At 46.4% G+C, this 24,544-nt stretch overlaps 1 protein-coding gene across 1 annotated transcript in view; it reads right to left on the bottom strand.

The window, feature by feature from the left end:
* meis1b (Meis homeobox 1 b) overlaps nt 1-24,544 on the bottom strand; it is an 80,591-nt gene that overhangs the window by 31,244 nt on the left and 24,803 nt on the right. Inside the window, exon 8 of the mRNA XM_076742385.1 lies at nt 11,442-11,587. Coding sequence (XP_076598500.1) covers nt 11,442-11,587 — 146 coding nt within the window. The remainder of the gene's footprint in view (nt 1-11,441; nt 11,588-24,544) is intronic.

Consider the following 24,544-nt stretch of genomic DNA (forward strand, 5'->3'; position numbering starts at 1 on the left):
CACCAGCATGCTAGCTCCGAGCCACAGTGCTCGGAGCTAGCATTCTAGCAGTGATCTCTAAGCTGAAAAACAAATGTTCTCTTGTTACGCACAGCTACAATACACATTACAGAGGGCTGCAGAGAAACAAAGCGCCGGAGAGTCGAAAGCAACAAACGCAGAGCTATTAAATAAACGCGTACACTCGCTAACCACACAGACCGGTCTGATTAAATTGAGCCTGGAAGTGAGGGGGGTGGTTGGATATATGTCACTGTGGTTAGAAACTAAAGAGCTTTTTTTAGACTCAGTGTCTGTGACATACAAGAGGGAATCAGATTCTCAGATTGCACCTCCACCATGGGGGAATCAATTTCATTTCACCTGACTTTCAAGGAAATTTGACTTTACGTAATGCCGCTGAAATCTGATCTCTCCGAGGAAGCAATTTGGGGACCACAGAACATTCTAATAACCCTGGCGATATTATTATGTTATTATCATAATTACCCTTTTGCCCCCGACGTTTTAATTAGAAACTCACCGTTGGCCCCTGGGGGGGGTGAAAAGAACCTGGGTTGGGGGAATGCTGAAACTAGGTAAGGGTAATTCACAATTGCTCCCTTATGCTCGTTGGAGCTGCAGGTATACGAGGAGAAGGAGGACGCAGCCATTGCTATTGAAAGATGAAGCTCCCTCACTCTTCCTCCTCTGACTTTCTCTGACATCTCTGTCATTCAAAGTACAGCTACATCCCTCCTCCTTCCTCTCATTCTTCTATCTCCATATCTCTCTCACCCGTCTCCACCCCCTCCATCCCTCTGTTCTATATTTAGCATTTCGCTTAACTATCTCATGCTGCCTCCTTTCCCACCTCCCCTTTTCTTCCACCTCCACTTAACTGCTTTCTTTACCTCTCATCTTCGATTTTAATATCCTCACTTCTTTTCTCGCATCCCTCCATCTCCCCCCTCTGCATTCTCTCCCCCTCCTCGTCTTCAGCAGCGGAGGGCCTTCTCCATCAGTGCACCGCTTTTACAAATCAATGACTTAATCTGTCGTAACAAACAAGTGAGCAGCACCCTCGGTCCTGTTCACTTCCCCCCTGCCATCGCTGGAATAGCGCGCCTCAGAGAGTGAGGGGAGAGGAAAAGGAAGAAAGTTGACAAATATGCAACGTGAAATTTACAGTTACAGTGTTGGAAGACAGAGGAATGAAGAGAAGGACAGAGGCGAGGATGGGAGGAAGACGCACATGTCTGAAAGAGGGGGGGGAGAAGCAAAGGAAGATGAGATGGTGAAAAGTGAGAAAAATGAGAAGTGTGTGTGCGTTGGCGTGGGTTTTCCCACCACATCTCCTCTCCAAGCCCTCAGCTCTGTCCAGCTCCTCTACCATGAGTTATTGCCTGTCTGCATTCACCACCTGGTTCACTAGCTATGATTTCTCTCACTCCACTGGACACACACACACACATCCCGACACAGGCATGTACACAGCACAGACAAACACACACACCACCACATGCATGCGTATGTGTGTGTGTCACAGATGAACTGACATCGCCATGCACACAAACACCTGACTGCCCCACTCCACAGGGGCACCTTGGGTCAGCTGGACAAGTGTAAGCACGCTGCCGGCCTATGGCCATACCCTCCACGCCACCTGCCTCGAGCGCATCATGAGCCTCGCAGCGTTTAATGCAGAAAACTTCAATCATAACATGAGACGAGTCGGTGTAAAATGATGAGTTATGGATAGACATCACAAGACATCTCATCTATAAATCATAGCTCTCTCCCGAATGCCTTTCAAACAGCGCAAGAGCACCAATATTGCTATGATATCATAGTTCAAGGCTATTAACATATAAGGCAACACAGCTGTACATTACAGTGAGAGGGAGTCATGGAAGAAAAGAGAGAGGAGTCAGAGAGGCAGAAGGCATGCATAAAAGATAGGAAACCCTTATGGTTTGTCAGAAAGAAGTGTTTTGTCTGAGAGGGAGACAGAGGCAGAGTGTAGGGGAAAGAGAGCGGGTTCACGCATGGAAGAGAATACAAGTGGGAGGAACTGAATTGATAAATTAGTTCAGCCAACGCGCAAACTGATTACCACGACGGCAAAGCCACAGGATCCATGGAGCGCACGCATGGAATGAGGCACAAAGACGAGCACACACTCATGCACGGCGCTCACAAAAGAGACATGAAGCTGACACATACAAATAATGGCACGAGTGCATATGCAATCACACAGACGCACACGCACGCAGACACACACACACACACACACACACACACACACACACACACACACACACACACACACACACACACACACACACACACACCAAATGTATCTAGGCCAGGCTGCTGCAGTTGCTGTAAGTAAAAGGTATTGAGCTGCTGACTCCAGCCAGAAAAGATCCCACAATCCTCTGGATCACCAAACACAGCCTAATGGATAATGGCTAACAGCTAGCGCTAATGTGATTTCACACTTAGCAGATTTAATATATCACTGGCTGAACAAAATCACGCTACACAAAGAATGTATGCTAAACTCTGTTTCTTGAAAGGTGGTCGACACTTGACTGCCAAAGAGTTTTACACAGAGACAGGGAGTGTAGTCAAGGTGAGGTAGTTGCTTACAGTGAGAATGAGAGGCTAAACCGCTAACATTGCTAATCTTTAAGCGTTGGATAGAATCATTCCATCAAGCTAACCACAGACGTATGACAATATTTTTCCCTGACTCTTCCATATGACAACTTGCCACTCACTCTCCAATAAATACCACAGTGATGGTGGGGAACTCCACACCCCACCCAGGCACTGACGTCACCGCTGTGGGCCTGTGCAGGAATGTGTGTGTATGTATGTTTACATCTGAGTGTGTGTGTGTGTGTGTGTGTGTGTGTGTCTGAGGGTTGAGACTAGGCCTCTTCTTCGGATTTACACATCATCGTAAACTGATTAGTGGGTACCAAACCAAAAATGATTTCACACATCCGAGTTATTGGGCCTTTGGCCACGTTAAAGACACACATACACACACGCACGCACGCACACACACACACACATCACATACAGCTGATAATGAAAAATAGAACTAGTGTGAAACACAGCTTCAGCATGAAGCCATCAATCACTCAGACGTACAACAATGAAACCACACGCTGAACTGTTTCATAGTTTCCCAACTATGAAATTGTATGAGGGGTGGGGGGAGGGGAGAGGGAAGGATGGCAAAGCACAAAAAAAAAAAGAGGGAGATGGTAATAATGGTGACAAGATAATTGAGAAATTAAGAGAGATTAAATATCCTCTCACTTTGATGTTTAATCATTTAAGAATGGCCCATTTTAAAACTTAAAAAACAACCACTGAGGAAAAGAAGCGTTTCTCACTGGACCAACGTCTGACAAAGATTTGTACATATAGAAACTGTAAAAAGAGAAATTAAAAAGAAGCTTGTTTGCCTGGGTGTGTGTGTGTGTGTGTGTGTGTGTGTGTGTGTGTGAGTGTGTGTGTGTGTGTGTGTGTGTGTGTGTGTGTGTGTGTGTGTGTGTATTCTTGGGAGCCATGTCAGATCTTTTGTGCCTGGTGATCCCCTCCAGTGCTACTGACCGACCTTGAGGGTCTGTAAAGTTCTCACGTTCTCAAGGAAACACACCGACCGCCCCTTGACTAAGGCCAGATCAACACACACACGCACGCACACACACACATACACGCTTGCTTTTGGTCTAGATCTATGGCAGACATTTTGGAAAAGTTCAAAGGTGACATGAATTAAAAGTTAACTGCCCTTGAGGGCTTTTAAAAAGAGGAGTAAAACGATACGAGAAGCAGAGAGGAGAGAAAAGCAGAAAAGGCTGAAATGAAGCTTTCACAGACATCTTAAGAGACTTTTATATATACACATACATACAGTGTGTGATTAATGGGAATATCCTCACGCACTAACCAAGCACACAGGCCTTAAAGTGTCTGCAGACTGTTTCTTTGGTATAAAATGTTCACTGAAATGTCAAACAACTTACAAGAATCATTTTCATGCTGCATGTGACCAAAATTCAACCAATAGGATCTCCATGTTCCAATACCTAATTTGATATTTACACAAAAGCCACTTTAAAAAATGTAAAGTATGTAGTGTTTCTCCCAGAATCAGCTTCTTGGCAAGATGGAAGCGCGGTCGCTGAACCCCTAAACTCTTAGAAACCCAAACTTATGAAACGCATTACGGTGCATTAAATGCATCTGCCAGGTCTCAGGTGGGGTACGTAAACTACATCTGAACCAAAGCAGGGGAACCGCAGAGGAAGAAAAGAAATCACAAAGCCAGTGAAGGGCTTTGTTCTTCTAAACAACAGCAGTGACTCTTCAACCAACGTCACGAAACAACAGAACATCAGTGTTCAGCCCCAATATTTCTGCAAACCAATAGATATCTTCCAAACTGCCAACATCTGCCATGTGTCAGTCTTTCTCCCATCTACTGTATCCCTCTATCCATCTACTCATCCATCCATCATTCCATCCATCCATCAACCATGAAACAGATGGCCTTTCAGGAGTCCTTGTCAGGACTGATGGCTTCCCTCTGCCCCCCCAGAGGCACACATACAGACACCTCCACCACATGGACCTGTCCTACTATCTGCTATCAGCTCCCATAGACCGCTATTCAAAAAGACGAGTCATGTGCCTATCAGCTTTTAATAGTAAAAAAAAAAAAAAAAAAAAAAAAAACGCTCGCACCCCCTCATGAAATTGTTGCAGAGAGTAAGTCTGTTTATCTGTGAGGGTCAGTCTACAAAGAGAAGCCCCCAAAGAGAGCTGTCTGCCTTTAGTCCCTGGGGCCTGTCAAGAGGGATAATTGATGATGTTTTCATTACAAGGTGTGGGGTAATGTGGGGGTTGGTGCACAGTATGAGTGTGCGCGCGCATGTGTGTGTGTGTGTGTGTGTGTGTGTGTGTGTGTGTGTGTATTGTGGGGGTGGGCAGGTTGACTCAGCTGCCTCCTCTTTGACACCAACCACTCCTGCGATTGGTACAGACAAGTCTTTGCCTCCAAATGCCCTCGTGCAAACATCCACACATGCGCCAAAGGAATCAAACACACACACATTTACACAAACAAAAGTCCTCAAAGACAGATGCGTGCGCACACACACACACACACACACAAACACACAAACACACAGCCCAAAGCCAAATCTATTCCCAGAGATAAACTCTCCGAAACGAAATGAAAGTCTTAAGAATAAGACTAACTTGTTCCCTTGTTTTGCGCTCTGTCATGCCAGGCCTTTGGCAAATATGTCCGTCTGTCTGTCACTTAGGACCTCTTTGAAATCCTAATGCAGTGGCGCCTAAGATTCTGCCTGCCCCTCAGATTTAATTAAGACCTAATCGGACACACCAGGCCACACAGGCCACTGTATTACTTTACAGTATCAGGATGGACATGGCGCCTTCGTTGTCATTTATGAATAAATGAATGACAACACATAAAAAGTCTGCAGATGTTTTCCTATCACGCTCGCTTCCTGACGTCTCCTCAGAGTTATTACCGAGGCGTCTGAGCAGCTCGGACGGTCGACTGAAATTACTTGAGAAACCTTCATTTGTGCATCGTATAACTAAGACAAACAAGTCTAACAGCAATCACAGGACCACCAGAAATAATACACACAACATCTCCGCCTTCTGGACTCAATTCAGCCATTGTATCTTCGCCACACTGTATGTCATCTCCCTTTTCCCTCCACACTTTCCTCTTATCACCGTAACTGTGGAATGGAGGCGAAAATGGCAACAAGTACGCCTCAGACAAATGGCTGTTGTTCGAATGAAGAGCAGGGACAATTTTGCATGTAAAAAATTGGTCGGGCCAGTCGGAAAACACCCTCCTAGATGTGGTTTTGCCGTGACGGGTCGGGGTTGTTGCGGGTGACCAGGGCGCTGACACGTCGAGGCTCTGGCAATAAACAGCCGAAGACTAATGGCATCTGAGGCAATGGTGAACTCTGACCTCGAAAGCTTTTTTTCCTTCCTCCCTTCTGTTGTTTACATGAGGCCTAACATATCTGGCCTGCGTCCTCTTAGCTGAGAAGAGGTGATAAGTCTTCAGTTTACATCACGCTGTTAAATACTGATTATATTCACTCCATCAGGAACAGATTACACACAATACTGAGTCACTCCAAAAAAAAGCTTCACATGACTATTTAATTCCTGGTGCGCACTTCCTTGGAGGTTCCTTGTATTTGCACAGCAACAACAATGTGCTACTAAAATCACAAAAAAATGAATATTGTCCATCGCAGACACCGTCATGGTGGAGAGCAACTTTGTGTCTGCTGCCCTTCTCTGTTCTGCTCAATCCAACCTCAGACATGAAGATACAAGGTGAAAGTATCTATCATCCATGCATGCATGCATCCATCCATCACCTCCTCTCACCCTCCTCCCACCCCGCTCACCCAGCCTGGATTCCTCCACCACTCAGGGCCCACGACAGCGAGGCTCCCGGCCTCCTCTGCCAGCGCAGAAATGAATTATATTGCTTTTCACACCTGTTTCTGCTCAAAACCCTGCTGCACGCTGCTGTGTTGGGGAAAAAAAAAAAGAAAAAGAAAAAGAAAAAACATTTCCAAGGGGGGTAAAAGCGCTCCCCCAGCTCGGCTACATCTGCGTACACGAGCGGTTAAATTAGACTCTAATTGTATTAACGGTGGATTATGCCTTCCAGTTGGATTTTTTATACTCTCTCTCTGTGCGTTTTACACGTTTTAAGGGGAGAAAGGGGAAGGGGGTGGGGGGTGGGGGGAGCAGCTCATTGAAGGTTTGCGGGTTGGCTTCTTTTATGAGCTGCGATCGCGGCTGCCCCTCGTTACACTGAGTCTGTGTACAAATAGGAGGGGAGGAGAGCCAGAATGAGAGAGTGTTAGTGATAATGTGTATGAGAGTGTGTGTCCCAGTCTGCCAGGCTAATATACCGATGCTAACACTCCGAATGCCAAACCCCCCCTCTCCCCCTGCCCGTCCTTTCTGCGCGCACACACACACACACACACACACACACACACACACACGCACACCTACTTCAGTTTAGCAAGGCAACAATCTAAACGGGGATACGGGTGGTGTGTGTAGTGGAGAGGCGGGGGTGAATTCCATCTAATTACTCTATCACATAATTTCACAAATTGCCTTTTCATAGGGGAGTGGAGAGCAGAGCACAGGGCGCGTTGGGGATTTGAGGCCTGAGCTTTCATTTACTACTCATTTCTTGTTAAATTAAACAAGAAAATACCATTTGTGAGGAGGGAGGGGCACGGGGTGGGGGGTGGGTGGATTCCAACTGCACAATAGGAGGGAAGGAGGAAACAGAGGTTGGGTATTACTTCTTACTCTCAAGGCTTGTCTCTTTGGTTGCTGCACAATGCAGAGACTCAGACTGTTATGCAATCAGATTAGAATTGTTTCTATGGCTTAAATCATTTTGTTCAACATAATTTTTTTTTAGTTATTTCAAAAAAATCAAGTATCCACACGATTAAACACATCCTCACTGCTGTTATAAAAGCTGTTTCCAAGGCGTTTTTACAGATTTCTCCGATCAAATGTCCCATCGAGTCAGTCAATAAAACCAAACGACTGCTGGTTGTCACAACATATGTTTAATTAAGAATGTCAATGGAAAACAAACATCAAAATGAGATGAGGACACAAGTGGAAAAGCCCCCCCCCCCCCATTATTTTGGTTCCCCATCAAGTTTACAGCTGCATGTCAAGCTGGCAGCGAGCTGTGTGGTTCGCCCATCAGTGACAGGCGGTAAACGCTAATGTTTTGTAGTCAGTCCAAGTCGGGGCAGCCAAATTCTTCCGATGAACTTGTCCCACAAGCGCTGTCGACAACACATGAGCTCATTGGGCGTGTTGGAGAGAACTCAGCGAGCTGCGACTGTCGTCATCGTCGCAAATTCAATACCGCTGCTCTATCAGTCACTCTACCCACCACACGAGAGCTCGGACACCAATAATACCAGCAATCAAGGGAAATACTGTCAAACAAACATGGCGCTCTGCTTCACAATCTTTCCCTTCTCCTGTTAGAACTAGACAATGGAAATTAGCATTCTTGATGGATATGCAATCAGAGATGCAGTAATGTCTTCAAAACAAGCTTTAAAAACACAGCCATGTGAATGCCACCTACCACCCACCCTGCTGCTGCACTCGCAGCCTCAGTTTGCCACCCACCTTCCCCTTCCGCTTCGGTACAATGGAGCTCCCCTGAGGGTCCAAGTGTGAGGGCGAATAACAGAAAATACACTAAGGTGGGTATCCAAACTTCTACCCTATTCTCTTCCACTGTATTCTCCTCTTTTATGTCCCGCTGTCTCTCCACTGCATGTTTATTATGACTGACAGATCCTGACTCTCTTATTCAGGTCTGTGTAGGGCCACAGCACTGTGCCATGATGCTGTGTGTACACATGTATGCATGCATGCATCTGTGTGTGCCTAATTGGCATTGTGTCTATCTCTAAGAGGCCAGACTCGCATCCTCCATCCCCTGTGAAACAAAGGCAGGCCAGCTGATGATGCTGTGGATGAGCCTGGATCAGCTGTCCATGTTTACGAGAGACATACTGCCAGTGTAAGAGATACTGTAAATGTTTTTCCATTAGAGGTGCTACGCGTAGCATTTAAAAACACGGACATATGCTGATTAAATTAATGGTGACACTGAAGAATGATTAGTGTAAACAAATGGGACCACGGCGAGCATTTATCTGACACCAGTGGTATTGTTAATGCCAGTGTTTCTCAAAATTAAGACCACATTTCCCGTAAACAAAGATGGTGCTCCTCCGTGCCTGGGTTTCATTTCTATTTGGCTTTACTGAGCAGTGCAAACGTATTGGATGTGATTTTTCCATCAACCTTTCAGTTTACTTCACAGTTCTGAAAGCGTTAGGTCTGTTTGCGCTCTGAAAGCTGCAGCTTCTTTCTGTTTTCTGCCATAAAGCTACATGGCCTATGTGCCATTGTGTGCCTGTATGTGTGCATGTCTCAGTTCCTCCTTCTCCGGTGCCTGGGAGATGGAAAAAAGGTTGATGGATCCTCCTTATCCCCCTCTTCACCTCCTCGCCTTCTCCTCTTCTTCTCTTCTCCCTCGCTCCCTTGACACTCACTTATATCCTTCCCACTGTTTGAGATCTAACAGAGCAGAAGCCTCCCATAAGCCCAACTCATGGTGTAATATGACACAGTAGGTGTGTGTTGCTGTGTGTGTGTGTGTGTGTGTGTGTGTGTGTGTGTGTGTGTGTTTCACAAGGCGGTTGTGTGCTGAGCTGTATTTCCACAGACAGGATGTGTGTATGTTTCAAACACCTTTCCCCTGTAGCCCCGAAGGTTTCAGGGGGTGTATGGGTTGAGGTCAGGGAGTTGGAGGAGAGGTTAGTGTGTATGTGTGATGATGATGATGTGTGTGTGTGTGTGTGTGTGTGCGTGCAGGGTGATGGAGAGCCGGTGGTTTCTGAAAGAGGTGGTGAGGGTCAGATGGAAAGAGGAGAGCAAGAAGAGAAACAAAAAGTATAAGAAGCCTTGTGAGATGTGTGTGTGTGTGTGTGTGTGTGCATGTTCTGTGTACACTACACATCTGTGCCTACACGCCTCACTGCAGTGCACGCAATGAAAGACGTCCCTCTTGTTCGCCATTAACAGCGCTGGAAACAGAAGGAGACACTGCACAATGCATCAACATCAACGACAAGCTGCAAATAAAAAAAAAAAAAAAAAAAAAAAAATGGAGCCTGTGCAATATCCATAATCCAACAGCAAAATTACTTTCCCCAGCATCCTCCCTGTTGGCTTGTGCAATTCAAACCAACACCCACTCAGTCAAACTGTATCATGTTCTCCACAAACTCCTGACACAGGCAGAAATGTGTGTGACGCAAGGCGGGCTGAAGTTAGGTTTGAAACATATTTCCTCAACACAGCTCCGGATTCAAAGTGCAATCAGGAATCTGACTCAACGGTGAGGATGAAGTCGGTGAAGATGTCGCTGCTTCCAGCCTTCCGACACGTGAGCTCCATCGACGCTGCAGCTCTACTTCTACGAGTTTAAGTCTTCATTTTAGATTTGTTTTAAATCATTTTAAACTTTCTGACATCAGACCCGGCTCAGCCTGCACTGCCATTTGATGTTTCAATTGGTTCAATGAGAAAAATCAGATGTGAGCGGAGACTCAGATGTCTGAAACCTGCTCGAAACATGTCAGGCACTTCTCCAGTCTCTGGAATATGTTTGTCACACTAATCAAAGCCAAGGAGACACAGTTTAAGTTTTCAGTTTGGTTATTTCTCAATCTCAGCGGTTAAAGATTTTATCCGCCTTTACAGCTTTAATTTTAATAACCATCCTCGACAATGACTGTGAGCCAGAGGATTTGTATTATATGCTGCACAGGTTAGCGCTACCAACGAGCACACACAGGATAGTGCGAACGGATCACTTTCTCAGATGATTTCTCAGTGATGAACTGTGCACACTCTTCACCAGCGTTAAGCTGAAACTGGGCACGAGTGACACCTTAATGGAGCCACTGGTGCAAATTCTGCATTCAGTGACTATAAGAGGCCCTAAAAATTTCAGCAGAGTTGCTATTTATCTAAACAAAGGAACAAGTTTCTAGTTATTCTCCTCCTTTGGTGAGTATTAAAAGATGTCGGCTGTGGCTGATGAACTCGTGTTTGAAACGATAGAAACTTGTGTTGAATAAGACAGCGTTTAATTTACTGTTGGCTCGTTTATCTTCCAGTGTCAAAATACATTTTTTCCCACACTATTTCCACCCCAACAATTTGTGACGCTGTCAGCTGGTGCTAACAGCATTGGTATTCCCTGCTATAATTGAGGAAAAATAAAGCCAAACCACAGGCGTTCGCAGCATCCCAGGCATCTGCTAAATAATGACAGATTTGTTCTTAATAAGGTTCATCTATGTATCTGCAGTCATGGCCAGGGGCGTCTCTCCTTGGCTTCAACCTTATTCAGTTTCAGCAGATGAGGAGCGAGAGCGCAGGCTGCCGAGATCGCCGGCAGATTACACGGGCCCGTGTCTTTGAAGTGTTCACCGTACGAAGCGGGATACACTGTGGAGGAGAGGGGGGCTCTGGTGGTGTGTGCGTCTGCGAGTGTCAATGAGCGTTTCAGTGTCTGAGGGGGTGTGCGTATGTATGTGTTCCTTTGTGCGCGAGTGTATGTGTGTCAACTAAGACAGAAGCAGGGCTCAAAAGAGAGAAAATGTGCGTGTCTGTGTGTGTGTGTGCATAAGAGTAAGAAAGCCCGTGGCTGTGAAGCGAAGTTCAGTGTGCACACGTGATGTGAAACTGAGAGCGACTGAGAACGAGTGCTGCTTCATTCAACTCACTGTTAGGTGCTGGAAGAGCCATGCTCTCATGATGTTGGTGGCCACCTTCGGGAAGATCCCTCTCTTCTTGTTGCGTTTCTTTTCTTTATCCGGGTCATCGTCGTCCCCCGTGCTCGGTGAAGCGACGCTGTTGTCCAGGCCGTCACCTGTCACATGACAAGAAACAGGAAGAGACAGCGGAGATCAGACACACAGTTTGTTTACTTCCTGCATTCGCTGCGCCTCCGCGTTCAAAGGGAATAAATACGATTTCGAAGGAATTCTGGAGGGCTTTGTATGCACAGACGGAGGGTTATGGAGACACAACAATGGCAAGCAGAGAATGGCTGGAAAACAGCACCTCATAAATGCATTCATTTTTAATACATTTATAAATAACCCTGCCTTTCATTTTTCTCCCCCCCGTCACTTGAAAACACAGCAAGCGCTCGCATCTTCCTGCGAGAAAGAGAGGAAGAACGGGAGCACAAAGGACTTGTAAGGTCGCATTTCCCCACTCTCCCATCCAAGCTTGCGCAGAATTGAAAATGACAGAGAGATTTAGTCTTTATTATCCTGAGGGGAAAATAGTTATTGAAGCGTCGCCCCGGCGCATTCTGCCATTTTACCTGAGGTGGAAAGAGTAACACGGCACTACAAAAGGGGAGGTTGCGAGGGGGGGGGGAGGCAGAAAATAAAAGGAAAATAGGTGGAAAAAAGGAAGTCAGAGGCACAAACAGCACTAACAAAGCTAGCTGCTTTTCATAACAATGGCGTCATGGCTGCTTACAGCAACCTGTAGGGCTTCGATAAGGCTCTATTAAGGCCAGTTAACCTCACCTAAGGGGAACACTGAGACAGCTTAGAGTATTTGAGCACTGAGAGGAAAAGTGAAAGGATGGTGCTCCACGGGCCTTTTCTCTGCATTCAGACTCAACAACATGAACCCACACACACACACGCACACAAACACACACGCGCACACACACACACACACACAGCACATATTCAAAACTACCCAATTACTGTACGTATTCTATACAGCTCCAGTGGAGAGAAAGAGGCTCTTCCCATCTGTGGCTGTGAAAAGCCTAATTGTTATTATCATTATTCAAAAATGCGAGCCACCCTCAATGAAGACGATAATCATAAAAGAAACATGAGGCGAGGTAAACAAGCGGCACCCTCACCGCTTGAAATTTCAGCGGCTGATAACTGACTTTTGTCCTGCGCCGCCTCTCTCGACTGGAAGTGAGGGGAAGGAAAAAATGTAAAAAAAAAAAAAAGAAAACGCTGAGGCAGTGCTCAGAATTGGATCCAGTTATTTATTGATTACACACAAAGCACTTCTAAAGCTTCTAGGTCTGTTCACAGTGGCGGGAGTAGATAACTGCGTTCGAGCGGGCCCGTACTCCACTAACTTGCAGAGGGCGACACCCAGCACCTAGCTAAACCCTAAGCCCTCGATTCATCGATAATTAATGGGGATGTTGGCGCTAATCCGGTTGGAGATGACTTTTTTCCAGCCTGCCACATCAATGGAATAATCAAGGGCATAAAACCCAGGCCTTTGCTCCCCATTACCTCAGGCAAAAGAATTCCTGAAAGCATGCCTGGAGGGCACCTGAATTATATACACCATTAGGAGAGAGAGGCTCTCAATGATCCATACGAAACAACACTCTTGGCTAGCTCTCACTCTCGCTCTCGCTCTCTCTCCAACTGTTCTGGCAGAAGGAGATACATATGCACACATATTGAAGGCTTTCTAATGAAGCTCGTGTGGAAGTGGAGGTGACGCGGCTGGAGGGTGGGGGAGGGATAAGACAAGAGCTTGCTTTTCATAGATGCTGATGCAGACGCCACCTTTTGCGCATTAATAATGCACTTATGCGGTTGAAGCCGGTGGTGGGGTTGGGCCACTGGAGCACCACCAGAAAGGTCAGAAGTTGGATTCAGACAAAGGCCGCCTGGCAGGTTGAAGTGCCTTTGAGCAAGCCGCCAGTTAGCTGTAAGTAAATGTATATGCACACCACATGCAGACACACCTTCACTTCTTTATTGATTATCGTTCTGATTAGTGAATGGCAGAATGTTCCATTTACCAGACGGAAAACAAAGAAAAGCACACATCTCAGAGTGGGAACTAGTTGGATGTCTGATACTTTTTCTTGATAAACGATTAACTAATTGTTGTCGCCGATCCATTAATTGATTAATCGACTAACCGTTTCAGCCTGACGCTCATAAAACCCCCCACCCACACTCAGACAATATACGCCCGGCTCTTCGACCGCCCTCTGTCTAAAAACGCACTCATGTTGCAAGCTTCAGTTACATCATTAGCCCCGGACAAATGCAGCCTGAGCTTAACAAGTGACTTTTTCTGCCTACTGTTTCAGGGCTAAAATACACCCACCCCTCTGTTCCTCTCTTTCTCTTTTCCTCCCTACGACTCCCTGCCTACTGGAAAAGACGGGGTGAGCCGAGCCGAGGCCCTGTAATCTAAGACCAGATTTTCATTGGAAGCAAATGCTTTCAATCCGTTGTAAAGACCGGCTCATGTTCAGCAAAGCCTACAATAACAAACCTAGGGGCTTGTCCCATGCGAGTTGGGAAAACAGAAGCAAACGGCCAGAGTACCAGCTCGGATTGTGAGCGAATGAGAGAGCGAGTGAGTGAGTGAGTCAGTGAGTGAGTGAGTGAGTGAGTGAGTGAGTGAGTGAGTGAGTATGCATGCAAGAGGAGGCGAGTGGGCGAGCAGGCACGCTCAGGAAGAGGTGAGAAATCGTGAGAAGCATGGGGAGAAAGGGAAGGAGAGAAGGGGAAACAGGAAAAAACAGGAAGGGGACAGAGAAAGAACAGAATGAGTAATGAAGGTGTGGATGCTCAGAAACGCCTGATTCCTCTACACCCTTTGATCATAAGGCTTCGTATCATGCAGTACTTCATCGTATACTACTGTATACGTTTTTTCTTTAACCTTTACTTAACAGGGATCACTGAGTACAATGCTCTCTTTTTCAGGTGCTCTTTCCAGTCTGGTAATCGAACCGGTCACGAGCCGTCTCCCTAACCTTTATGCTGCCACTGCCCCATATAGTACAAAATCATACTGCACTAGATCAGCCATATTTAACCGAACTGCTTTGTATCTATGGATATATGGTGAATAAGACGGTTTGCAGGCAACAGCTACAACCTTTAAGACTCTCAATTGTTGCCCTGCAGAATATCCAAAGACCTCCAGCTAATCATTAATTAATCACACACCCCAGAATGGTGCATAATGTGGGAGATACACCCTCTACCCATCTCATATCATTGAACTGAGTCAAAAGAGCACAGAAACACTGCTGATCTCCTCAAAGCATTTACACAAAACGAACGATGAGGAAACAGAAATTGAACTGACCCGTATTTTACAGATTTCAGGCAAAGTTTGACCACTTTTGTCACTCATAACTCAAGCCCCAAACCAGAGGGAAACCCGAACCCCTCCCAAAAGTCCTTTCTTTCCTCTCCTTTCTCAATACTTCTAAGTCTGACCTATAGACACTTATTTTACCAAGAGGGGGGGGAAGGAAGGAGGAGGGCTGGAGAAAGGCCGTCAATTTTATTGGCATTTCCATTTTCACTGCAATTTGATACCAATCACCTCTGCAAGGTCTGGGGCTAATTTCTGCTTTGCTTTAGCCCCAGCAAGCAAGGGAAGAGCGGGAGGTGGGAGGAGAGAAAAGAGAGAGGCTGTGGGAGCAAGGAAGGGTGAAGCAGGAAAGGTGTTGAAGCTGTGTCTGGCAGCCATGTTGGGGAAATGTCAATAGTGTCACCTCAGCTTGAGAGGTAGAGAGAGAGAAGTAGGTTAAAACAGGGAAAGAACGGGGATGAGAGATGGTGAAGGAGAGTAAGGAGAGAGGGAGAGGATGTGGAATATTCAGTGAGAGCGGCAAAGAGAGAACGGAAAGACTCGAGCCGCTGACGGGAGCGATGAAGGAGGAGAAAATAATGGATAGGAGAGCGAAGAGATGGAGTTAATCAGTTGAAAAAATCAGACACAGGACAGTCAGGCCATGTCCGCTGTAATGCAGATAATTCCTTCCTCTATTTTGGCCTTTGAAGCTGACATTTTCTAGACCGGAAAACAGAACTTTTACGCAAAGGTCTTCCAAAATGCATACATCTGAAAACATGCTAACATGTGTAGCATTGATTATACGCTTATCAACTGATGCCTCTGGCACACGATGGATGCGCCATACAGACAGAGGAAGTAGTGAAGTAGCTGAGATGAAACAATCAGGGGAGGAAATAGTATGTTAGTGTTGATTCTTGGGTGTATTGCCCTTAAAGCTGATGACTAAGGCATCCAGATTTATACTTTTTTTTTTTTTACTTTTGTCTATTAATCTGCATAAGCAGCCAATAAGCCCTTTAGCCGGTCAGTGAAGGGAAGTTGTCCCTTAAGCCAGTAAGCTAGCCAGTCTATAAAGCCACCAAGTCCGTCAACCAGTCAAGAAGCAACCGTGTCAGTCAGCCGGTTAGCCAGTCAGTAATCAGCCACTCAGTCAGTCAGTCAGAAAGCTAGCCGGGCAGCTAGTTAGCCAGTCAGCCAGAGAACCAGTCGGTCACTCTCCATACAGAGGCTCATTAAGAGCATCAGCAGGCTGTAACCCTTGGCTGCATGCATACAGCATGGGGCAGCTAGGCTAGTAAGCTCCAGTCCCCCCACGAAGAAAAGCCACGGGCACAACTCTGGGCCTGGCTCACTGATCGGCCATGACAACATCTTTGCAACTAGTTAGAGGAGGGGGCTGGGGGGGGGGGTGAATCAATGCAGGACGGTGGGGGTGCATGTTCGTGTGTGGAGAATGCATGCATGCATGCATGGATGTGCATTCGTCTGTACGTGTGTGTCTATCTCTGCTTTCTTTATGTATGTGTGTTTCCATCCAGAAGCTCAGAATGCTGTGTGTGTGTGTGTGTGTGTGTGTGTGTGTGTGTGTGTGTGTGTGTGTGTGTGTGTGTGTGGCAATTAGGGAGCAGGCCAGTGACTGGAAGGAGCCAGGGGCAGTTGAAATGCCCCGGGGCCAACCAAGGGAAGGAATATTTTATCAGTCCCCTCACACGCTGTATACACAAATACACACTCGCACACAAACACACACACATACACAGTGTGCAAACAGATAATGACGTAAAAACTAGGTTAGCTTTCTTCATGCATTTTCACTAGCTTCGTTAGCATTAGCTAAACAGACAGTTTCTTCGATGCTCATTCAGCTTCGATGGCTTTTATTTAAGCCTTTCCGCCACTTCATGTTTCATTCCTGCCTTCCCCTCCTTCCTACTTCATTACTTTCCTCTCCTCTTTCTCTCTGTGTGCTGGAGTGTGTGGTTGGAATGGGGGATATTTGCACAGTGCTGCACATGAGGCATTGTTATCATTCTTCGCTGTAGGTTTGAAGTTTTCTTTCTTTGTAAATCAAACAGTGGCACATTATATTTCACTAATTACATATGGTTAAAAACTGGGGTAACATTGTTCAATATCCTTGATGTCTTCAACTAGCGAGTGCTAACGATGCTTCCTCCCTTCTGTCTCTTCGTCTCCCTCTCCTGCGTCTTCATCACTTCTCTGCATCTCTCTGTCTCAAGGCGTACCCTGACATTATCAAGCAATATCTAGGCTAATCTGTTATGATCTGATTATGAACCATCTCTCAGCATAAGACAGAGATTGGTACTACCTGCCCCCTCCGAGCGGGCGCACGTGCCATTCCGAGGTGTCAGCCATTTTTCTGCTGCCTGGCAAATTAACAGCCGCGGCTTCACCAGTCAGTCATCTGCGAACAGCGATCTTGTCAGACATGTCGCTTCTAGCGCAACGCAAGAGAATAATGACATTTAGCTTTCTAATAATTTCTTCACAGAAGCACTGCTGCGTTGAGGAATAAGGGTTATGAATATTAGCTTTGCGCCAGATGTCACGAGTGGGATCCTGTGGCAGGAATCATTCACAGATGGCTAAACGTTTTTGGAGGATACTGTGAGATGTTTTTGCAAGGTTTTATACGCCACGGACGGACTCAGAGGGAGAGGGAATGGAGACAGGTCTTCAGAGTTTATGACAGTGCATTTATTCTATGAGCTATTTGTTGCAAGAAGGAGAAAGAGAGTGTCTTTCAGCGTGAGTGCGAGTGACCTGGAGCTGATCTCTCATGGGCCACTCCTTGAGTTTCACACCCCAGAAAGCTCACATGACCCTGGGTTGGCTGCCCAGGCAAGGCCCAGGCCTGAGGGACCGGCTATCCTGTTCCACATGGGATACACACATCTCATATTGGCAGGCGAGAAATCCATACATGGACACGCACACACCAAAAACATGATACACACACGCTGATGTACATTCACTAAAGTGCCCTCCTCCTCACTCGTTTTCTCTCTGACGCTGACACACAAACACACACTCCCCACACACATACACATACATCACATTCCCAGAAATCCTCAGAGAGGTAAAGAAGGGCTCGCAAGAGGGAGGGAGGAGAGAAAAAAGTGGCGTTTATTGTATTCAGGCCATTCATAAGCTCTAGACTCGGGGAGGGGGAGCACGGGGGGGTGGGTTGCAGGCAGTGGGGGGTTCCCTTTGCATGGCCCTGGAGGCCCCTCCCACCTGCAAATATTCTGAACATGCAGGAATTCTTTGCAACACAATTCCCAACTCGGGCCACATTTTCAAAAGCGTCTCTCCTTGCGCCAGAAGGAGCCACACACACTTCAGCACACTCACATGCACCCGTTCGTCCGGATTCTTCCACGAGGCAACTTTCCAATAATGACGAGCAAAGTATTCTAAACCAACACACACACACACGCACTCACTTCAACACAAAACGCTCTCTGTGACCAATGCTGCTTCGCCTCCCTTTCATTCCCGAGTAGGAGGAGAGACAGAGAGAAATCCCCTCGACTATTCTGCGGATAATGACATGCGCTGTCGACAAAACAATATGGCTAGTCTAGACTTCCCTTCCTGCCTTTGCCAGAGAGACACTCCACTATTTTCAGATCTTTGTTCAAAACTTCAGCCAACGCTTTTGGATCGTATCGCTGCGAAGCATAGATTAATCTTTGCAGAACAGACGCTGGAAACAATATAATGAAGAAATAGATGAGGTGGATGGAGAAAGTTGTCATTATTACAAAAGAGAAAAAGTGGGGCTTGCCAGGTAAACAATCAGGGGAGAGCTAAGTAATTGCTTCCTGTAATCAAAGACAATTCCATTCAAGTAATTACAGTAAATAACGAGTGCTTTGCAATAACAAAGCCGGTTACTTTGAATGATAACAGTTTTGTGGATCAGCGCTGACAGATTCAATAATGACAGTAACTGGTGAGTCATTTACAAGGGTTATTTGTGATTAAAGCACACTGGAGACTTCTTGTTGTGAGAATCCGAGCAAAGTTTGGAGTAATTATTTCATTTGCGGTGATCTGGTGAGGAGGAGATCAGGAAGCCAGAGACAGAGAACGTGTTTAGCTAACAACAGAAGAAGAAAAAAAAAAGCGCAGGCAAGTTATCGCATTTAGGAGTTAATTAAAAGCGTTTGTCAAAGCCTCGGGTCTGTCAGATTATGTGGCTTTTGCTGAGGCGGTTTGAGTGTGTTGCTGTTGGATGTATCTGTGCACACTTTTCCATGTGTTTCCTATGAGCAGATACGTATAGAGGAGTTATGCAAATCTACAGAAAACAAACTGACACCCTTCAGTCTAAAGCTACTCCAACGTGCTGCTTCGCCTCAGTTTTATCAACCGTATGATTTATCTTTAATAGAATACTGAATATTAGACTTGTGTTAATGGTCACTGTCTCTGCGAGAGTGTCCCTGTGTGCTCTGGCTGAGACCGTCCACTGTTGTCTGTGGGAGAGGCGGAGGGGGTGAGGGGGTGAGGGGGGAGATCAGGCCTGTTGACATAGCCATAGGTGATGGCAAAAATGTCAGTGTAAATGTGACTGCTCTCTCTGTGCCATTTTCCCGTAAAGGGTCATCACCACAGGCTGCCTGACACGCTGGAAACTGCCTCAAGCGTGGGGCACCGACACGACATTAAACTGCAGTACGCCTCCACGCACAGAAACACACACACACACACACACACACACACACACACACACACACAGCGACTGCCTTTTATTCCCACTTCCAGATCAGTCGACAGAGAAAGAGCGAGGGAGAAAGAGACAGACGGTACAAGCTAAAATGAAAGTGTAGGGCGATGAATTCACCCTTTCATGTTGAGCACTTTTGCTGTGTAACTATTGATTTTTCCCCTCTTGCCTTTGTGTTGCCGTTTTCTTTTTTTCTAACCTGAAGATAGAAGGCCAGACTCGGTTCAAATGGGAGCACTTGTGAGAGGGGGGCCCGCAGACTCTTCGCCTCAGTGAAGGGAAGCCCTCTCACACACAAACACACACACACACACACACACACACACACACACACACACACACACACACACACACAAAAAGGAAAGATTCCTGAAATCGTGCCTCTTTCGCTGCTTTCTCACTCTTAACTCTCACTCTCTCAATTGTTTCGCTGCCTCTCTGATGGCTTTTGACACCTTCGACTCACCGAGCTCGGTCAAACTCACACAACGAGCGAACAGAGAGAGAGAGAGAGAGAGAGAGAGAGGGAGGGAGGGAGAGAGAGGGTCAAATGGACTATGGAAGACGAGGGGAAGGGGGGAAGGGAGGGTAGAGAGGACAAGGACTATAACAAAAGCTAAGAGCACTTAACAGCACAATGGCACGGCGGTCCTTTCCAAAAGTCAGCTGATGTGCTGAAGGGCGTTCAAAAGTCCTTCAGCACAGACGTGGGACAAAGAGAGGGAGCCTTCAGCTAAACCAAAGGAAAAACACCCTATTGAAACTTTGTTATGGGCTCACAACACATTCGAACAACTAACATTCAGCTAAATAAATACGTGCGGAAGAAGAAAGCTAAATGCACTCAGGGCAGCCCTTTAATAAGCTGTCAAAATGTTCCTTTTCTGAGCACAAAGACACTTCTTTAACTTCCAGGAGCCCTCTACTGAGCTGTGGTGTCATTTTTAACCAACGTGAATTTACCGAAAACACATCCTTTCAAATGATCTCATCTTTCCAGATGAGCCAAATGTTGTGAAATTATATCCTGCAGCACAACCTTGTTTAACTACATCCAACCTATCAAAGACACCAGTTTAATGAACTAAAATTAAGTGGAAATATATCATCCCAGCACCAACATTTAGTCTGTTCTGTCTGTAATCATGCCTCCATGTTTGGAGCGTATAGTTCCATTAGCCAAACTGAAGTTTCCAGGTTTATTTTTCAGAGCTAGCGTGTGCAGCTCTCGCCTGCGTGTGCATTTTTCCGCATGTTGTCTGACTGAATGACAAAACCCCTGATAAACACTTTTAATACACGAGGATTTTCCCACTCATGCTAACCTATCAGCGCCAGCCAAACTGCAGTATGTAGTTAGATAATACAGGCACGCTAACCCTGCGGTGGCAGTGGCTAATAATAGCGCATTAGCTTCCAGTGAGTTTTTTTGGAATAACAGACGGTTTTAGGACTGTGAAGGAGTGAAATACGGTCTGCACCCACAAGCTCAGGTTACTGAAGGGGTGGTTAGGAAAACAGGATAAGTCATTATCGGACCAACAACCTACTACCTTTAAATGCTTTTGCTTGTTGCATTTACATTTCAGGGTTTAGCTGTTTTTTAATGAGTAAACAGGCACCTGGCTGTTGTGGAGATCAAGTGTGTGACATGTTTATTGTAGGATGCTTCTTGCAGACTCTATCCACGCCTCTGATATCACTAAAACTCCTCTGTTTCACAGGCTCAAGTATTAAATTTACCTCATAGATTCTCCCTCCAAACTAATGCTGCGTCTTTACTTCCTTGTCCGTGTCAATGTGTCCTTGATAGACACAGGATGTGCTGTTGTGGGGATGCGGGGGATATGTAGTCCTATCAGCCTCCACATACAGCTCTGATAAGGCTTTCGGGACATAGGCAGAGGAAGAGGAAGTGAGTGGGTTTACAGCAGGTCTACTTCCTGTGGCGCATGAGCCCATGTGGACGGGGGTGATATGCCCCCTGTGGACACCGGCGCTCTCGCCACAGGGTCCCACCGAGTCACTTCCTGAAGGAGGCAGACCTCTCTGGGGGGTGACTTCCTGTAAAAGTATGACCTCTCTGCCACTAAAGAGGATCTCAGTGGAACAAAGACCTGGGACGGCCTATAGGAGCCAATGTGTACGATATCTATATGCAGTGTGTGTGTATGTATGTGTGTGTGTGTGTGTGTGTGTGTATGTGTGTGTGTGTATTTAACATCTCCATTCAGGCCTTCACTCCAAAGGTTATCACCAGTGAGAATCTCAGCCCCCAGTCGCTGCTCATCTCTTTGAGTTTCACTGGCTCGGAGCGAGAACAGCCGATCAGGTTACATCCAAATGAGTGTGTTCATGAGTGTGTGTGTGTGCGCGGCAAGTGGCATGCCTCTTGTTGCTCTGCAAACACACAAAGTAAACGGCAGTGCCGCCCTCCAGCCCACCCTGCTGCTCTTGTGTTTACCTGCAGGTATTTGTTATCTGGCCCTCTCTTTCCTCTTTCTCTCCCTCTAAACTCTTAGCTGAGGTCTTTATCTCTCAGTAAAATCCCTATAGCAGGTATCCATGTCAAAAGGACCGGGGGGGGGGCCTCAGGGGGCAGCGTGTTTGGTCTGGGTCAGCCTGGGGTCAAGCTTTGGCCCAGTTGACACACATTAAATCCACCTTTTGCCTTCAGCCTCCTGCGTCACAGGTTACTGAGGGCTCCGAACACGCCCAGTCACCTCAAATGTGATATTTCACATCTTTACTCTTTTAACTCATTATCACCTCAACTGAGACAGAGTATTGAACAAGGGATCAAACCTGTCACCAAACCATACGGGAAACGGCTGCGGGTGCAAAAGGTCTGATGCCATTCACACTTTCACTTTCAAATGAGCGAACACCTGTGCAGACGTCAGAGGCAAAGGGAGTTGCACGAGTCACATGAGGGCTTTAAATAACCCCCAACAAAAATGAAAGCAGCATCGACCCATATTCAAAGATAAAAAAAAAATCCACAGGGATGCTGGTTTTGACCAAAAATGGCGCTTCTGCCGGTGTTTTCCTGGCATGAAATTGGCTTTGTGTGGGTGTCGTTTGGAGAGCCGGCTGGTAAATTCTCCCGTTCTTTTGTTAGAGGAGGGGGGGGCTCCATGCATAATGGTCTTAGCCAGGGAGGTCTGGAACTGTGTCCATAAATTGAATTATTTCAATTTGAGGGAGAGAGAGTGAGAGAGTGAGAGAATAATGGAGAGTGGCTGTGTGAGTGTGTGTTACATTTACATGTGAAACATATGCATGTGTGTTGATGGAGAGAGAGAAAGAGAGACTCATTTTTATTCTTCTACAGGGCTCGCATTTACAAGTGGGAATATAAACCAAGTTGCCGGAGATTACAGAGGGGGCCAAGTGTTACCTTGCAGCTGGAAGCTATAGTGGATAAAGAGGCCGCCATTGCCACAACAGCAACTTCCTGTCTGAAAATGACTGTTTCAGTGTGACACATCTTCCTATTCTTACAAATAGATTAACAGCACAGAATAAAACAAATCCTGTGACTGTTTAGGGGTCAGTGAAACACCTTCACAGGCCCGATCATACCGCCTTTTACAAATGAACCCCTCGATCAGACCCACGTGTTGAGATAAATCCACCTCCTGCTTAAAAAAAATAAAGAAATAAGCGCTGAAACAACAGATATGTGAGTGTGTTTGGGTGTATATGTGCATCTGTTTGTGTGCTGGGGTTGGGGGGGGGGGGTGAAAATATTCCTGACACAATATAATCGGCAGGGGACCATATGGCAAACTGGCAGCAAGCTATTTATCCTTATCCTCTTTGGAGGCTAAAATTAGCGCTTCGCTGTTTGTAGCTTTAAGCTGGACTCCAACCACTGTGATAGGGCTAATAATAAAGAAAAAACAGCCCAGCTGGCACAGCTACTCCGCCTCCTTGTTCTGTTTCAGTCTCTTCCTCTCTCTGACTAACTTTCTGTCCACCTCCCTCTGCCTCTCCCCCCTTTACCTCCTTCAAACCCTCCACTGAAATACCAGACTGGCCTCAATTCTGAGAGCAAATCACGCTAATCTGACCATTAGGAATTGTATTAATATCATATAAGTGTTGCTTGAGCCAGGTCTCCCTATAAGCCCATGTGTCAGGAAAGCCAGGATTTCCTGAACACGGACCCCCTCGGCTAGCTTAAGAGCGTAGGATGATGGGGCTAATCTCTTTATCAAAAGCTTAAATAAACGTTGGTGCTCGGTGCATGTGTGTGTGTGTGTGTGTGTGTGTGTGTGAGTGAGTGAGTGTGTGAGTTGCTTGTTTGTGTGTGTGTTCTTGTGTGTGCCAAGGGGCCAAACAATGCTTCTCCACTGAACAAAGTGCTAATACCCTGTCTCTTTGCTCTCCCCCTCCCTCCTCCATTCCTCCTCTTCCCTCTCATTCTCCCTCCATGCAAGCGAATGCCCAAACTACAGTCTTTCATATCCATCTGAAATAAATACTCTGATTAAAGTATTAATTGCAGCTTTTTCCCGTACAGCAGGAAAGCTCATCTGGTCACTCCTGTTATCCGCTGTCAGAGGTCTGAATTCTGCAGCCTGCTATCAGGAAGTTAACATCTATCTGATCAGAGGCCTCCTGGGCCCTGAGCTCAGCTCCTCTTCAAGGGAGGAGAAGGGAGGAGGAGGGAGGGAGGCACAGTCAGCAGTGAGAGACATGGAAAGACAGAATGAGGAGAGAGAGTTTAAGGTTGTTTTATCGGCCAGATGTAATGCGTTGTGACACATCAGTGATGAGTCGCTGTGATTCCCTATGAACCTGTTCAGGCCATGATGAAGAAGCGGGGCACTGAGCTTGTGTGTGTGTGCGTGCATGTGTGTGTGTGTGTGTGTGTGTGCGTGTGTGTGTGTGTGTGCGTGTGTGTGCGTGTGTGTGATTCCAGGCAATTTGGAGCTGAACTGA

This window comes from Chaetodon auriga, chromosome 11, assembly GCF_051107435.1.
Source record: "Chaetodon auriga isolate fChaAug3 chromosome 11, fChaAug3.hap1, whole genome shotgun sequence".
NCBI classification, from domain to species: domain Eukaryota; kingdom Metazoa; phylum Chordata; class Actinopteri; order Chaetodontiformes; family Chaetodontidae; genus Chaetodon; species Chaetodon auriga.